The following is an 18926-nucleotide window of genomic DNA, read 5'->3' on the forward strand; positions in this document are numbered from 1 at the left end:
GACCTAGCCTCTCAAATGTAAGAAAATACAGCTTATGTTACAGAATGTACAATTCCTCATCAAAATGACCGAATAGGCGGGTAAAATCGGGGGATATCGCCAATATAAATATCTAATTCAATCATGTGTTTAAATATACTATTGGGTAATAAATTGATTGGGTTGACTTGTACTAACACGTTGATGAGAGAAAGATAAATCAGACTTTGTTATGTAACCACAAACAGTTGTCTGTTGCGTAACACAAATATCAACCCCGCCCACTTTGACATGACGCATGCGCGTTAGCAGCGTACACTCCGCCATTGAGGGAGCCAGGATCAGGAGGAAAGGGTCAGTGAAGCAGCTGCTGCATGTGTGTACTGTCTACAACCTCGAGTTTGGACAGAGATACACATTTGAACACTAGCATTACTCGTGTCTTTTTTTCCTGTGGATGAATGTGGCCGACAGGTGTTCTTGTCGTCGCTGCTTAAGAACGTGTTTTTATTTTTTTACTGGATTGTAGAAGTAACGGAGAACCTCGGCTAGCGGCAGCTATAACGAGGCTATAGCAGGCTAGCTAACGCTAGCTAGCGACCTGGCTAGCCGCACACGAGCTGAGCACTGCTCGTTGGTGGGTTTTGGGGGTGGGGGGCGGTGTGCCTACAGTGTCGTTTGATGGATCCGAGAATCGCCTGGTTTCAACCAGAACAACGTGGACCAGCCAACAACCTGTGGATGCAGATTTGGGAGACGACACAGGGACTCGGGTACTTGCATGTAAATAACAGCTACAGTACTGGATCTCAGAGCACGGCGAGTTTGAAAGCGATCGTGAACGGGGCGTCGGGAGCCGTACTCACCGGCAGAAACGGAGTACTTGACGCAAACACCGGTAGCGGTGAAGCAAGGACTCGGGGGATGTCGACCTTAACGGGGGACGGAGAGATAACGGAACAACGGGACTTTATACCACTGGAAACCAATAGCAACCATAACAACCGATCCGCTGGCAGGGGCGGTGTGGTCGGAGGGGGGCAGCAGCAGGGCAGCGGGGTCGCTGTGCTGTGGAGGGGGCTGACAGACGGACACCCCAACAAAAGAAAAAGAGACAATAAAGCCAGCACTTTCGGATTCAATTCGAGCCTCTTGAACAGTGGCAGCAGCAGCTTGAACACAGGAAGCTGTGACGGCTTCACAGGGACGCCATGGAAAGTTAGGAACTACTCTGAAGGAATCATCGGGTAAGAAAGATTTACACACACACATGAGTCAGTCACTTTGATCCTGAACAGCAAACCTGTTAGAGATGACTTTTTTAAAAGCCCACACTGAAGAAGTGGCTACTCCCTCAGTGTCATCCCCACCCTCTCAATCCACTGTTGGATAACTTAATATAGTTATGTGCAGGGTTGGAGGCTCAATAGCATAAAGCAGATTTATTAAAGTACCACATTTCAATGACTTATTATGCTTTAATATTTCATAAAACTTCTGATACCATTTGAAATCAGAATTATATTCAAGATGAGACTTTTTCACACCACTTTGTGTGGGTGTTTTGTAATGACACGTTTTCTGGCTTGTGTTAATTGAGGATTCTGTAAGCACTCCGCTTCTTTTACTATCTAAAACCAACATTGTGTTTTATGGGGTATCTCTTGTCTGTCAAACCTTTCACAGACTTACTTCAAAAGGAATCATAGGATCATACGTGGTTTGTCCAACATTCACTTAAACGTATCAGGGAGGGCAGGGTATGACGTCAAAAGCAGGAAGTGGTGAAAAGCAACAAAATACCCAATATGAGGCTTTAATGGCAATGTGTGCCTTTTTATTAATATTTCCTTTCATTGGACACAATCACAATATAAAGGCGAAAGCCGATAAAGTAAAACACTGGTTAACAGAAAATATAACCAGGCTGTTATATTATTGGTGTGGAGGGAGCATGGTTATACTGTCTATGGTCTGCATAATATCCAACCCAAAATACTGACCACATCAAAAAAGTAAGGTTGGGAATGAGATAGTTAAGCCACAGTGGATATTTGAATTGTGTCCACTCAGAGTTTTCAGTTCATGAATGAGCTGTTTAATTCAGTGAGATGTTGAATTGAGTCACAAACTAGAGGCTTTATTCCAGTTTGATTCATTACAGAGCGTTCATCTGTGCTTGTCGCTCATTTCAGTCGTATTTAGTCACAAGGTAAATATAATGCAACATAATTACAATGTGAGCTCCTTTCCTCGCCATTTTTTTAAATAACATTATATTCAGAGGAAATAGTTGTGTGTTAAAGACCTTTAAGGTGCAGAGGTTTGCCCCCCCCCCTTGACATGTGTAGACACGCAGAGCACCAGAGAGTGCAGCACTGTGTTTGGCTGATCCACATTATAGTTATGAGGAAGCTCTGCGTTTGCATAAGGACATTCTTTAGTGATTAGCTCTGCTAATACCAGGACCTGAACCTCACAGCCTCGATCTCACTCGCTACCAAAGACTACTCTCTGTGTAACCACACCAAACATTCACAATGCCAAGCCGCTTTCACATATGAACTCCTGAGAATTTCAGCAGGACTACACCCGAAAATCCTCCTGATCTGGTTGTTTACACATGCAGCTCACAGCAGGAGACCATCCCTGTTGTGGGGGGGCGGGGACGGTCTTCTCCTAAATCAAGACGGGATGTAAAAAAGAACAACATGGAAGTAGATGATGTGGATGAGAGTCCACTATGTTGCCCTTTAACTTTACCAAATTTAAAACCATTTTACCTCCAACACAATGTAATGAAAACATTTAACTTAATCACATGATGTTAACTATATTAGCTAAGGAACTTGATTTATAAAGAACCAAGACACGAGGGAGGTAGAACACATATGCTTCTTACAAGCACGCCTGAGCCCACGGCCAGCCCTGTTCTGCCCGGAAACAACGGCAGGTGGACACGGGGCCTCTGCCGAAAATGTGTTTTGGCTTGGAAAGTGCGCAAGAAGGTGATACAGGAAGAAAGAGATGGTTAGGGAAAAACAAATGATGAATAAAAAACGATTTACGACAATGCCAGTAATAACAGAGTATGTGTAACATTAGCAGCAATGACAAAGTATGAAAATTGACTGAAAAGTTTAATATTAACAGAGAGTAAAAGTAGAGAGGTTTTCTGCCTCTTTGTCTCGTGTGGATAAAACACGTGACAAGTTTTACTGAAGAATTGTTATAGTCTATAAATTACTGAAATGATTAGAGATACACTGTTAAGGGAATCTCTTGACTCCATACTGCATATAAATAAATATATTTTTAGGATTAATGGTAAGATTTAAAAGGGTTAGAACAATGTGTGTTTCTTTATTAACCTCCCTACAGTCACATTTAAAAATGAGCAGGTTAGCCAAAACTGCGGTGTGGGAAATCTATCTGCATTTATAACAGGACAGTTGTTTGTTGCTTACTTTAGCGGAGGAGTCATGAGTTGTTTTTTTTGTATTTTACTCTCCTACAGTCTTTTTGAAACAGAACAAGCAGGCAACGCGCCTCATGATGGAAAGGGATCCGTGTTTACATGCTCCACACTTCCACAAAGTCGACCCTCTGAAAGAGACAGTTGAACTCTTCCAGTGTCCGTCCAGTCAGATTAGGAGTACTAAGGGACATTTTCACCGAAGTTTAGGTGGTGTGCAAGTTGTTCATCTTGTACGTATGGGCCAAAGGAAGCTGGAGTGGCCTTAAAACACAGTGTCGGTGGTGTCATCCTGTGTTCGGTTGTAGGTTTTCAGTTGTAGGATAGATGTTCTTCGCCTCTCCACTCACCAGTCGTAATAATGGAACGGAGAGTGAAATATCGCTATGTAACGGAGGGAGGTGATGATATCAGTGAGGTCCGGACCTCAGATTAATTTTTGCTTTTATTTATTATTATTAACTCATATATTTTCATGCATTATTTTCCTTGCACGCTGCTTGAGATGATGTCAGTGAGAGTGAGTAACCATGGCGACTGTCAGCGATGTCCCTCCATCTGTATGAATTAAACTCTTCTTTCAGTAAAACTTTCTTAGACCATGTGCCACTCTGGATCATGATTGAGTCTCCAAGCCAAACTGAAGTGGACCCGTGTCGTGTCATGAACAAATACGGTCTGCAGGGCTAAATAGCACAGACGACTGAAGTCCACATTTTTTTAATGGATGCATCACTGTGTGAAAACGTACCTGATGAACATTAACATGGATTTAAAGACACAAAACAGGACACGGTAATAAAGCATGAATTTGAAGTGGTGCAGAAAACTTTAAAATTGTTCATAAAAGTTGACGAGAAAGATAGAAAACAGAGAGGCAGACCTCCCCTCATGTCCTCACAAAGAGTGGCTGAAGATAAACACATTTTTCGAATATAATACACTCATTAGTTCAGTCGATGTGCTATGAAAAACATTATATAGGGAAATGAGTCTTAAAGGTCAGTCTGAAAAAGAATCTTGATAAAATCGTGATCCTGCCATAAAAAAATATATTTAATGTATTTTTCGATATCGCCCTCCACTACATTTTGAGTGTTGGTAGTTTTCTCACACTGTTCACTTCCTTTTTATTCCGAAGCGTTTAAGAACCTCTCTAGAGTGTCACTGTTGGGCCTGTGATTACTTCTGTAGTCGAACATAGTTTGGATTTCTTACTGTCGTGAAGAAATTAGCATCTTTGACCCAGAATGGAAGAAGTGGCAGGGTAAGGCTGAAGTTGAAAGATTAAAGCTAACAGCTAGTTTAGCTTGGTGAAGCACAACATCACTTGGAGGTAAGGATGTAACGGACAGTTGAAAATTGATAAACAAAAAGGGACAATTTAAATTGGTGAGATGAAAAATACATTAGGAATCCCTATTTTAAACAAACTGGAAGCTTTCTGCCTTTGACTTCACTAGTTGGAGGTCCTCACTTTTCCAGGCTCACGTTTTACAGACATGGCTTACATTCCTACAGGCAGGCTAATGACATCAGGTAATCGCTTACCTATAAAGTACCGCTGGCTCATGCTTTTATGGCCATTTCTTATCGCTGTCTTTTGTAGGTTTATGAATAGCAGTATGAGTACATAGATAGCACTTGTGTGACTGAGGCTCCATTATTAGACGTCTCTACTGCCTCCTCTCTCCGTCTAACCCTCGCTGCCTGCTGGTTGGCTCGAAGCCGAAGCATGTTAGCATGTGGAGAGTGAAGCCTTCATGCTGCTCAGTTGGACTTTAGGTGATACAGGCTCCCTCTGAACACGAGCACGTGGGGGGCAGCTCTCCATAACTCAGACCCCCCCCCCATGGAAATCCTTCCCAGGCAGCAGGCCAATGCATGACACACAACCTTTTTTTTTTTAGTGTGTAAGTCCAGACTGTGACCTTCTCAGCACGTGTTCAGTACAACAACACATTTGTAATGTTGTGGCTTTGTTGATTTTATTTGATTTTTGTGATGATGCACAAGTGTTGCCATGACATCAAGTATAACAACTTTTAGAGTTCTCTGAGTTTTAGAGATAAAACAAGGACAGCTACAAACAGTTTAGAAATTAGGAATGTACAAGGTGTCGTATACGTTTTATAAACTGTAAATGTTTTGGGCAATGCTTCACATTTTTATATGAATTTTAAAACAATAGAAAAAAAGTCATGTAGGGCTCAGAGAGTTTGTGCAAAATGTTCTGTGTCCAAAATAACTCCCGCCAAGCGACAAAATGCAGCTAGTTTTTCTGTTTGGTGAGTGTGGTAACCAAAGAACCAAAGAAACGAGGTCGTAGTCACCAGACAGATCCTGAAAAAGGGCAAACGAAATATCGCGTTTGTGTTTTGCTTCACTGTAGAGAGAATCAGAAGAAGAGTTTAAACGGGGAGCAGAGCAAATAAACAACGACACTTTAGACAACAAGCCCAAAAAAACACGACTGAAGATATTTGCAAGAGACGACAGAAAAACAAGCCCAAAGTCTTTCATCTAAAAACAAAAATTAAAAAAAGGGACGGAGGATTCAAATGTTACGACGTCTGTTCTCGGAGCGTCTTTGTCAGAATATATTAAGTTCCAGTCTTTCAACAAGTAGACCTGGCAACACTTGGTACATACTGTACCAACAGTAAAGTAACATCTTTGAGAGGTGGTTGAGCAACAGTACACAGAAGTAGTTGCTACACTGCTTGGTCGTTCCAACGAAAAGGAAAGCAGGATAGGACAAGAAGAATGTTGATAAACAGTTGTTGTGATCGGTCGGTCGACACTCGTAATACAGGTTGTGTACTTGTGAACAGAATAATGTCTGCCCTTGTCAGCCCTTGGCGCTTCTGTTTGTCAGTTTCGCTTAGCTGAGCAGCCAATCGGAGAGGTTCCTACCCCAACTGTGCCTAAATGGATATGGGTGTGTTAAATTTAACCAGAGCAGAAAAGGTAATGTTTAGTGCTTAACATTCAAAGTAGTGAAATCCATCATAGTTAAGTTACAACTTAAGTGTAATCAGCAGAAACCCATCATGTTCAACGATTGGAGTTAAGGATGATTGTTGTACACTGATTACCCAAAACAAAAGGTGTATCCTGACACTGGTGTGACACTGTTTGTTGTCTCAGGTGTTATCTCGTGTTGACCAGCGTTCTGTGCAGCATTACTCTACTCTGACCAATGCCAGCAGCAGCGTGTCTGTGTAACAGGAGCTGTGTTGTTTCAGTGGCCAAGACTTAACACACCCTCGATCAGTTCATTGATGAAACATTAATGAATCTGCCATCTGCGGGACGGGGACACCTCCGCTTGTGTTCATGCGGTCACTCGCTTCCCTTCCCGTCAACCTCGACGGATAAGTGTCCTGTAACACACTCTACCCTCTCATGTCACCGAAGTTCACCAGGCCCTCGATTTGAAAAGGCTTTGAGAAAAGTAGGGTAACGAAGTGGCGTCTTCTTCTTCTTCTTCTTTGGACAGTGGTCACTTGTTCTTTAGACCTTTTATTTATGAGCTTCAGTGTTTCAGGCAACTGCTTCTCAACACAAACACTGCTGTCTCCATCCAGCTGGATTTTTAGTATTTAGTTTGAAAGTTTTGCTGCACGAGCTTTGAGAGATCTTTTGGTGTCTGTCAGTAAATCGTGCTCAGTTTGATGCTTTCTGCTTCCTCCTACCCGACCTTAACAGATGGCCCCTCGTTCACATGAAGGCATCTCAGTGCCACACCCAATCATCCGTCCCTCCCTGTCTTTCATTCCTTTTCACCTTATTGTCAGTCCGGCCCCTCTATCATTTTCACGTGTGTCCCCCCCCCCCCCCCCCCCCCCCCTTGTCGCTGCTTTCCCTGCTTCTTTTCTTTCTCTTTTTGCCTTTGTGCTTTACATTTCCATTGTCTCATGCTTTCCTTTTGCAACCGTCGGCCCAGTCGAATGTTGATAAAGCCTCTGTGTTCTGTCTAAGAAGCCCCGGAAGGAATGACGCCCCGAGGTGTCGTGCATTGTGAAGCGATAATCAACAATTCAATATATACAAATGTATTTACTTAAACATTAAGCAACTATCACTGGAATATTGCAGGAATGACAATGTTGTGCAACATTTCAGTCAGGCCAGAATAATCATGTCCGTAGGAATTGTCAGGAAAGGAAGGGTTAAGGATGAGAAAGATCCTCTCTCTCTCTCTCTCTCTCTCTCTCTCTCTTTTTTTTTTGATTTCAAATCTCTTTGGAAACCTGTTCCCTGAGATTACATAACATTACAACGATGTATGCAATAAGGATTATCGGATAAGCAGTGCCAAGACTGCATGTGCCTCCCCAGGCACAAGCACAGAGCTGAGATGTAACCTGAGCCAAGGGGGCGGGGTGTGACGGGTGTTTTCTATGGTAGTCATGTGATGATAAGGGTGCAATGGAGTTTTGTTTGCTGTGAAATGAAACCTATCAGTGCTGCTGCTCTGGACTGAAAGCTCTCACTTGTCATGATGTAGATTGTACTAGTCTTTTTTTTTTCTTCTTTTTTTTACAGTTTATTATATAGCTTTGCGATAGAAGGCTTATCAAAAAGAAAATAATAGATTGTGTTTGAAACTGCATTGGGCCTAGAACCTGAATAGCATGCTCAAATACCTGAAGGTATAAAAGACACACAACATGAACTGAAAGCATTGCGATGCTTTAGGCTGAGGTGTTTGAATGATACAGGACTGAGCTCTCTTTGATATACAAACAAATGCAGACTGAAGAACTGTCTGAGTTTCATTTACCTTGAAATGGAAGAGAGCTCAGGCCCCACCTAAACATCCACCTAAACCTTTTTTTTTTTTTTCTTTCTCAGCAGCAGCTCAGTGGTTTTTAATGGGCAGAGGGCGTTGGATGAAAAGCGCAGTGCCCAGTGTCTTTTCAACAAGCGCTCTGCCGTTGTTGTGCCAGTCACTCAAAATGTAGACCTGTTGTCAGTTAACAGTCACAGTCTTAACTCCTGCATGAAGCGAAAGTCGACAACCTTGTATTTGTCCGTCTCACTGTTAATACTGCCAGATTAAACGCGTTTGTCGGTCTCAGACAAAACAGATCTATAGCATTTTGTTAAGAGAGCAATGTTTTATTTTGAAAAGTTGACATGGTCAGTGAAGCAACGACCCTTCAGTGTTGGGTCTCAATCCTCAGTTTCCTCTCTAAGTCCCTGAAATGAACACAGGTGAAATGTTTTACTCCGGTCAGCTTATATAAGAACTCTAAAAGAAGACGTGTGGTTCTCTTTCAGTCCAAACAGCCCTCTGTCTCTGTGTGTTGCTCGCTGTCGGGGTTTTTCTTGTCCAGTGTTTTGGGGTTGTACATGTAAATTAGAAATATGAGTTTTCTTTGTAACAGTTTGCTCAGGGGGAGTGTGTGTAGGTGTGCGTTTGGTGCTAATGTGCACTGTGCAGTTAGGTACAAGCCTGCATGTTTGTGTTCCTGTTTGTCCACCCACAGAGACTTGTCCCTGTGTGTTTGTGTGGACTGGTCAGTGAAAGGTCGGAGCATGTGGGCGAGGTGACCTGTCCCAAGGACAAACGCAGTGCCCTTGCTTAGCTTCCTTTTGTTTTGTGTGGTTTTTTTGTTTTTTTTACTGCCATAATACGTGGACACAGTCGAGCTTCCTGTTTTGATTTTGCTGGGCTCTGCTGCGTTCCTGAAAAGAAAAGGTGAATTCGGGGCAGACTGCTGCTGCTTCTGTTTGGCAAAATAAAACCTTGCCGTCATAAGAGACCTGTAAATGACAAGTCTACATCACTGTGTTTTCCCAATTTTTGTCGACACCTCTCTATTGACATCAAGAATGTTATTGCCCGAGTGCTCATAAGCAGCTCCAACATTCACGGAGGAAGAAAGAAAATAATAGAAGCATTCAGACAATGGGAGACGCCTGCTTTCTTTTAGAGACTTTCATTTACCAAGGAAAGTTTTTTCAGTATTCAGCTGCCTGACTTTTACAACAGATCTTAAATTCCCATTACGATTTCATAGTTTGGATTTTAAGTGAAAGGGAGTGAGGAGAAAAGTTATAATCTTGTTATTACATGCAGAAAGTCGAGTTTCCTGTGGTAATAACTGAGCCATTAGCGATATCCTGTCAGCCGGTGACATCTGCAGCTGTTGGCACCCAGTCCCTTGGCCTTGCAGATGATGTCTTGTTCTGCTTCGAGCAGGAAATGTGAGCAGATTGAACAACGAATGAGAGCACCTCTGGATTTGTTTCTTTTTGGTATATGTTGCAATGCTTGTATCTCTCAGTATCTGTGGATCTAATGTGAAGTGGCTAAACGTCTTCATTAATCGACACCCGTGTCTGACGGTTTGTGTTCTGTGTCTTGGTTCGTATGGACCACTCCCTTGCAGTAGAATTATAAGGAAGTGTGTGATGTACACATATTTGTACTTAATGTCTTTCTACATGTAAAATGTATATCAACGATCATGCATTCAATAAAGCTAATTCGTCTTCAACTGCCTGCAGTTTATCATCCTCATGAATATTATAGAAATGATCTGAACATTTTCTTTTAGGATTTACCATTGAAAGGAGATCATTCCTGACATAACACTGTCTTTTTTTTTTTTGTGCTTTGCAGGTTACACGAGGAGGTCAATGACTTCTATAAGTACATCTCCCCGCGGCCGGAGGAGGAGAAGATGAGGCTGGAGGTGGTGGACAGAATAAAGGGAGTCATCCATGACCTGTGGCCCAGTGCTGAGGTACACAGCTCCCCAAATCCTCACACCATTGTGTGTTTTGTTATTTTTGTTTGCATTTGATGTTAACAATTGACAGAGCTGATTTTATGAGAAAGAATTTTGGCTGTGATCTCTAGTCCATTTACATCAGTTTATATTTGGCAGGATAAAATGGATTAGTGGAAGATTACTGATCACTTATAAACACGTTTAGCTGTAAACATCTTTCAATTCATCGGCCAGGCCGACTGGGACTTGTTAATGAACTAGGCTCTATTTTATATCAAGCTGCATAGTGCTCTGTTTGGGTCAGGTTGTCAGCACCACCTCAGGCAGTCCTGATCGTGCCGACTTAGATCCCGCTGATGGAGCTGTGTGCTTCAAAGGATGTCTGCTCTGGGCTTAGCTGTTCCTAAAAAAAGGAGCATTTTGCTGCCTGCTGCCTGCTCTTACTGCTTTTCGACTGTGGGCGTGAGAAAGGCTAACCTAGTCATCCACTCAGTGTGATGCATCTTTAATTGATCTGCCTAGATATCCTGCTGACACCTGTAAAATTGTGCTTTTTGTATTTTGACCCGTGTATATTGAAGCTGCAACAAGGGACATTTCACAGGTCGTGAGTGTCTGTGATGGCTGCTTTATTGTGGTTTAGTTTAAGATTTTCCAATTCTGACGAGCGAAGTGTCAAGTTAAAAAGTAGCTCGCCTACCATGACCTCTCAAAGTGAACTCTAGGCTTTATACGCTCTCGTTCACAAACACGGCCCTGCAATCAGCTTAGCCCGCACATGTGACTGGGCTGTAAACCTGAGTTTACTCTACTTGTACGTGGGATGTCGGGAGAGGGTTCAAGGGAGTAAAGCGGGGTCAGGACTTAAATCTATTTTTGTTCGCACACCAATTTGTGCACCGGATGTGGATGTTGTAGTTTTTTCATGATCCTTATCCACATCATACATGAAGGGTAAGCGATCAGTTTTGTAAATCAACATCCTTGAATATTTTTTGGGCAAAGAAGAAACGTATTGATCAGGGCTCGACATTGTACCTTGTCCTGACTCCTCACACATGATGGAAAGAGTCTGGGCCAGCTGATTTTATGTTCCGCTGGCTCACTCTGTCAGTTTGGTACTGCCTTAAAAAAAAAACAGTAACATATAATTATTGATTTTAACATCCTGTGGTCTGATTCTTGTGGGATCATCTCTTTCATTACTCTTACAACATCAGTGTTCTGTTAGCACGCCACCAGCTTCACTGCTGTCTCTCCTGCATGCTGCATGCTCACTCTATTTACAAACCGCTTTTAGAAAAGGTTTTCATTACATAAGCTAGTATGGTAAAAAAAAAAAAAAAAAAAAAATCTTTTTAGAATCAAGGATGCCAGATGCCCAGGATTTATAGCCTGCGCGGCAGGAGGACGCCAAACCAGCCAACTGAGGTCGAGCTTCATGACAAACTTGATGAATCAAAGAAAGCTGAAGAGACAGACTTATTTGATTCACAGGAAGTTAATTGTCTTCATTTTGAGAGAGTTGAGCAGTGGTTCCCATCCCAGCCTTCTTTGGCTCAAAATGATTATACATCATATTTTTCAGTCCTGATTTTCTACTGTGTTGCAAGTCCAAATTAATGTCCGAGCTCATTATTTAGTGTATCATGTTGTGGACAGAGGCAGAAAAGCTTGGAGGAGATTGGTGCACAAAGTAAGTGTACAGCCAGGTGAGCGTTTATTAACAAGGCTGGAAATGAATGCTGGTCACATGACCCATGAGAGAGAGAGAGAGAGAGAGAGAGAGAGAGAGAGAGAGATTGCTTTTAGCATGGGCTTCGGCTCATATTGGCTCATGCTAAACTTGGATGGGGAGCATGCCTATGTTCCCAATTAGGCCCCATGTTCCCTAACCCTTGTGGGCCCATAGGGCCGACCCCACTGGATGACATCTTGTAGCTTTAATTCAGGAATAATGCTACAAGATATTTTTCATTGATCAATAATTTTAGGAGTAGCCATTTAAATTGGATTAAAAACAAACCCTTATGGGTTCTCGACCCCAAGGTTGGCAAAGGCTGGAGTAAAGTAATGTTCCAGAGGGGCCACAGGTCACAATGGTGTGGCCAAAAACATCACTTCATATCCACCTCTGTTGATTCATGTTTGCCAACCCTGGGTTTTACTTGAAATGCAACCTAAGTGTTTCACAGTTTCCTTTTACCCCTGACAGGTTGACTTGCACCACACCCCTGTGGTTTGTTTAGGCATGTCATCATGTCAAAGATGAGTTTAGCTGTACATTTATAATATTTGTACAGGTGTGAGAACAGGTTTTTGTTGTACTGAAGTGTGGGAACATCCGAGAGTGACATGCACACGTCTCCTCAGCCTGTTACTTACAGGGTCAAAACACGAACACATGACAATAATGTTCATAACTGTGTAACCATGTGCCTTGTTGCTACAGGTCCAAGTGTTTGGGAGTTTCAGCACTGGTCTTTATCTACCAACAAGGTAAGCCCCCCCCCCTTTAACATGGAGTTTTAAACGCATGTTTTCTTGATTTGTCTTTGCCCAAATGTAACTTCAAATTGGCTCTCTGCCAAAAATACCAGACTACGTGAAGGTGTCAGTTCTCTGCCAAACCAGTCGATCGTTTTTAGCATGGCTGATCCTGGATCTCCTTTTAATGCTTTATTCTGAGAGAGCACTGTGGCCGACACCCAGCCAGTCCACCTTGATTAGTGGACTCTTGACACCATACTGAGCACTAAAATAGGACTAAGCTGTTCGAGTGTGTGTGCGTGGTTGTCTGTTTACTTCTCCTAACCCACAAGCAAAATAGTTGGGCTTTTTTTTTTGCCTGTGTTTAAGCTACAATGATTTGATCCTTCATCTGTGAATGTGTATATCCCAGTGGACTTGTGTTTTTTAGTGGTTGCTTGTAAGTAATTGAACATACCACTAACATAGATGTGACTTGTAAATAAGATCACTTCCGTCAAAGGAGGAGAACATTGTAAGAACTCTTACACAGCGGTCACAGTTTATTTATTTGAATGTACAAAATAATAAATATAGAAGAGAATACTGTAAACAGTGTAAAGTATCTGGGGGGGGGGGGGGGGGGGGGTCCATTAGTCATTTCTTAAAGCTTCATAACGATCACTCTGAGTCAATGAAGTGTGTGGTTACCGGGAGAGTGCGTGTTAAAAATGAAGGACTTGTGTTTACACCATTTGGAGTCATCATTATGTCGTGGTGAAAAAAGAGAAATGCTACGTGTGACCTGTAATGTTGCTCCTTTCCATCAGTGACATTGACCTGGTAGTGTTTGGGAAGTGGGAGACCCTTCCCCTCTGGACGCTGGAAGAGGCTCTCCGGAAGAGGAACATTGCCGATGAGAACTCTATCAAAGTTTTGGACAAGGCCACGGTAAGACTCACTCACAATGGTTACTGTGTTGCAACTTCCAGTTTCAGTTTTTGGAATCATAAATCATGGATAGAAAGAAGTTTGATATCACTGATGAATGAACTTGCCTTGCCAGCGTCAGCTACTGATTTTAACGCGTGTGCTCCAGGTTCCCATCATCAAACTGACAGACTCCTTCACTGAGGTCAAAGTGGACATCAGCTTTAATGTGAAGAGTGGGGTTAAAGCCGCTCGACTCATCAAGGAATTCAAAGAGGTAAAGTTCTTAACACAAGATGTCTGTTTAGTGTTGAAGGTTGTGAAGAGTCATCAATTATTGAAATGTGAATTATTTTCTTTTAACATTAAAAACAACTCTTCTGTTTTTCTTTTCTATGTGTAGGTATACTGTGATCATATATAGACAGTTTATCTTAACAATCATGATGTAATATTTATTACACATACGTAACAGAAGGTCTATCGATGAAACGTGACTTTATAAAAAAAAAATATATATATATTTTGAGTAGATATTTGATAACTTACTTCAGGTTGCATAGGTCAAACGCAGGCTGAATTTACTTTTCTGATGTGACACTTTTAAAAGTTTAAAGTTAAATCATACATGTGGTGATCTGTGGTATCTGCAGAACAAGGTGAACTCCTGAACATCTTCGACTTTATATTCCTGTTGTCCTCTAGAGGGAGCTGTAGGCATCCCAAAGCTATTCCTATCATGTCCTCACAACATGTTGTTTGTCCTTTATCCTGTAGAAATATCCTGTGCTGCCTTACCTGGTCCTGGTGCTGAAGCAGTTCCTGCTGCAGAGGGACCTCAATGAGGTCTTTACCGGTGGAATTGGCTCCTACAGTCTGTTTCTCATGGCCGTCAGCTTCCTGCAGGTACGTTGCACATGCTCACAAACAAGAACTCTTAATGTTTATCAGTGATCTTTGTCCTTTTTTTTTTTTTTCTTTGTTAGAGTAGCAACAGCAGTGGCCAGACGCAGTGTGCTTTCAGGTTCATTTGTGAATTAATTCTTTAGTTATGCCAATATCCCACATGTGTCTAAAAGGTTCAAGTAATAAAAGAAGGAGATATGTGACATCATAATGTCCTGAAATAGCACTTTTCTGGGCAGTGTATCCATCCTGTTGTTTGGAGTGAAAGATGTCAGGAACTGTTGAAGATAATGTTTAAAATGGGAACAATTTTAGTTGGAAAATTTCACTCACTTAACCATTTACAGTAACTGACATGCACGTTGTATTTTCCAGCTTCACTACAGGGAGGATGTCTGCAGTCCAAACATCAACATCGGTGTCCTCCTCATCGAATTCTTTGAGCTCTATGGTCGCCACTTTAACTACCTGAAAACGGGTATCAGGATAAAAGATGGAGGATGCTATGTCGCCAAAGATGATGTTCAGAGGAACATGATGGATGGTTACAGGCCCTCCATGCTCTACATCGAGGACCCTCTGCAGCCAGGTAGAAACATTGAGCTCATAAAGAGCTAGCTTAGAGGGTTCTTAAAACTCCAATACTATCACAGCATTTATTGGCATCTTGCCTGGTTCACATATTTCTATAAATCTGTCTTGTGTCCAACAGACAACGATGTTGGCCGGAGTTCATATGGTGCCATGCAGGTGAAGCAGGCATTTGACTATGCCTATGTGGTGCTCAGCCACGCCGTGTCCCCAATCGCCAAGTACTACCCCAATAATGAGACGGAGAGGTAAGGAGCAAAGTTAGACACCTGTCTAATGAAAATGTTAGGTTTTTCAGTGTTTTCTCATCAAATGTATTATTTCATCATACTCGGAGCATCACATTGTTTCTGGTAACCTTTACTTTTATTCTGCTCATTTAACACGTCTGTTTTTTTTTTTTTTGCAGCATACTTGGCCGAATAATCCGGGTAACACAGGAGGTGGATGAATACAGGGAATGGATCAGAAAGAACTGGGGGAGCCCGACTCAGAATGAGCTGCAACTCAACAGTATGTTCAAACAAGAACAAAAACATTTTTTTAAGTCTTTAAAAAAAAAAAAGATGAAGAAAAGATGCAAAAGAGAGTGTTAAGCTGCATACTTCAGTCGAATCTGACCTGGCCTGGTACTAAAGCAACATCTGTATGAGCTTAACTCTGGAGTGTTAAGATAATTGTCCCTTTTCTGTCTCTTTAGGAAATGATGTCAAACTGTTTGAGTCTCAGCAGCTCGACGAACGCAACAACAACAACGTCCCTGATGATGATGACGACGATGACGACGTTGTTGTTCTGCCGTCGGCTCCCCACAGCAAAACCTCATCCAACTCCTCCTCGCCATCACCTTCACTGCGCTCCTCTCCCTCCTCGTCCCCGCTGTCGCCTTCTTCCACATCCTCAGCGTCCAGCTCGAGTGACGCGGTCAGTCTTGGATGCTTACACAAAGACACGCACAGTAACACACATGTGCAGCTTCATGAGTAAACCTTGTGAAAAAATGTTTTAGTCATACCATCTACTCCTCCATATTGTCTGTTCTCTACAGGACTCTGATGGCACACCATGTAAGACGGCCAAGCAGCAGCCCAGCCGGGGCTCCAGCAACCACAGAGAAAAGTCTGCTGCTGTCAACAATCACCGAACGCAGAGCCTCAAAACCAGCACTCCATCTGGAAACAACAAGGGAGGAAAGGTATGCTAGCTTTCACGCATACAACATAATGCATCACAAGGTTGAAAAGAAACGGAAACCATGAAATGTACAATCCTGAAAACAACACTTCAATTGACTTTGAACATATTTTCAGATTTTGTCCTGTGTTTTTCAAGACGTTTACCTGATGAAGGGTAATAAAGCAGTAAGCTTTAACTAAATTTCTGCAGGAACATTGAATATTTTTTTTCTGTGGTTCTTTCCCCAGGCCAGGGTGCCTCGCTCCCACCAAAAGAGTGGCCACCATGGGCAGCAGAGTGCCTCCTCAAGCACCAAAAGTCACCAGAGCAACAAACCACACCACCAAGGCAACAGCAAAAAGAGGAAAAATGTGCGGGACTCTACACAAGATGAACTCTGCAGATAGGAGTGACCTCGTCTGCCCCCTCCTTTTACCCCTCTTCCCCTTCCTTGTCTGCAACTGACTGACTGTCCTGTCCACTTCTGCTGCCAGACTCCAGCCTCAGGAGGTTGATAGAAGTATTAAGAGATCTGCAGTTTCTGTCTCTCAATCAAACCTTTGGGGATGACAAGCAACAATTTCTAGCAGAAAAAAAGAACAAAAAAAAAAACTGTTATAGGTAATGGGTTCTAATTTCTTGGAGCTGAACTGAAATCGCAAAGGATAAACCCACATTTGCTTCCCAAGAGCCTCTTTTATGGAGTGTTTGTTTTTCATTTTCACAGCCAGCAACTATGCATCACGGCTTTTGCGCCTCCTGCTGTACAGGAGTAGACATGCCGTGGGCTTGGAATTAACTTTACAGCAATACATGGGACTGCTGGCTGGAAAATAGGATCAAAAATGTTATCAAAAAAAAAATAAAAACGAAGAAATGGCTTAAAATGTACAAAAACAAAAATGTTGAACAACAGATGAATATCTACACAGATTTCTTTTTTTTTTTTTTTAAATGATAACTTCCAAATGCAATCAGTAAGAATGGGATATAACTTATGCATGACATTTTTTTCGTTGGTTGATTTTTCGTTTGTTTAATCTGTTTTGTTAAGTCTCAACAGGTTATACAAAGATTTGTAAAAAAAAAAAAAAAAAAAAAAGGAAGAAAAAAAAAACAAGTGGAAAAAAAACTTGAAAAAAGAATATAAGTAAGAAGAAAATGTTTCATATTACGTTTTTACAAGAGCTACCGATTGAAGACATGTAAACGTGCACATGTTGTGCCCCCAGATTTTTGGCCAAAGCTGAAAGCTGGTTTGGGTCCCATTGCCAACATAAATCATCAGCATCTACTTTTACTCCTGTGAGTGTGCTACAGTGTTAACAGTTAGCCTTTAGTGAGCCAGTGCTCACATACAGTCGTATAGATGTCTGGATGGAGCCCAATAGCACAGCCACAGTTTAGACGCTTTAAAGAATATTTTATAATGAGGAGGAATGATCATGGTTTTATTGAGAAATCCTACACTTGAAAAAAACGTGTTAACAATACAAACTGTGGGTGATAATCTGTTCCTTTGGTAATTTACCCAGAATCATTTGTATTTGTCAAATGTATTTATTTTTTATTAATTCTATGAATATAGTATGGATACATGTATGATTAACATTAGAGCCCATATCTATGAGTCCTATATTTGAAATATGAGTGTGAAGGTGTGGTGGGAAGATACATTTTCTGGTACAGTAATTATCTTCTTTTTTTTTTTTTTTCTTCAGTAACAGTTGATTGACCAAGTTACTTTGCAAAGTTTAAGAGACCGTTTTACTCCGCTGAAGAGTGAAACTATTGTTTTAATATGTGGCTGGTCTACTTACTTTAAAAGGGAGCTGATTTTATTTTATACAACTATCCTAGCAACAAACACTTGATGCCCCCTGCTCATCCTCTATTGGTGCAGTAAATCTACTAGCCTGTAGATGGAGTTATTGCTCCAAGTCTTTAGCCTACACAGTTTGGCCTTGTATACTGCATTTGGACTGTTGAAATCTCTGCGGGTTATTTTTTTGGGATTGATTGATATTTCAATTTAAAGACCAGCTGCACGCAAATAAACCCTTGAGTCGATTGCTTGTTGGAGAGGTTTACTCACCAAAGCACATCACAATCCCTTTTTATGGTCTCTCTCCGAAATGCTACAAAAAAAACCGCACACAATGAAACAAAACAGGAGCCGCTATAAAAAAACAAAACAGAAAAAAAAACATTATAAGATAACTTTACTCTACTGCACCTACAGAATGTCCTGCTCGCAGCTGACCAAGTTCAGTCTTCTGTGTTAAGATAGTAAAGCACATTTGATAAGTCAATGCTTAAACATACAGGCTACTACTGTTAAAGGTAGGATTTTTCCTACTCTCCCCATCTCTTAATGCTACAGTTGAGGTTTAAATGCAGTATATAAGCGCTGGTCTCGTGGCAGACGAAAAAGGAGAAAGAAAAGTTAGCCATCTAAAAGTCCACTGAGCATTTTCCTTCACTGCAGGAAGGCTTCAAACCCAACTGTATTCATCTGAAACATTGTTTCTCTGCAGCTACAAGTCATGCAATAAAATCTGTACAATTTAACCTCATGTTGAGACATTCTTTTCTTTTTTTTTTACACATGTATTTACACTGTGAATCCAACACATTGATGTTGACAGGAC

At 41.6% G+C, this 18926-nt stretch overlaps 1 protein-coding gene across 1 annotated transcript; it reads left to right on the plus strand.

The window, feature by feature from the left end:
- The first annotated feature begins 263 nt into the window (after nt 1-263).
- On the plus strand, nt 264-18846 carry tent4b (terminal nucleotidyltransferase 4B). Its single transcript, XM_079340118.1, has 12 exons — nt 264-1226; nt 10092-10215; nt 12656-12702; nt 13503-13623; nt 13772-13879; nt 14380-14508; nt 14884-15097; nt 15221-15347; nt 15509-15612; nt 15800-16023; nt 16148-16294; nt 16524-18846. Exons 1-12 carry the CDS (start codon nt 661-663, stop codon nt 16680-16682), a joined length of 2070 nt encoding a protein of 689 aa, XP_079196244.1. The 5' UTR covers nt 264-660; the 3' UTR covers nt 16683-18846.
- The last annotated feature ends 80 nt before the right edge of the window (nt 18847-18926 follow it).

The sequence above is a fragment of the Symphodus melops genome (genome assembly GCF_947650265.1).
Source record: "Symphodus melops genome assembly, chromosome: 3".
In the NCBI taxonomy this organism is placed as follows: Eukaryota; Metazoa; Chordata; class Actinopteri; order Labriformes; family Labridae; genus Symphodus; species Symphodus melops.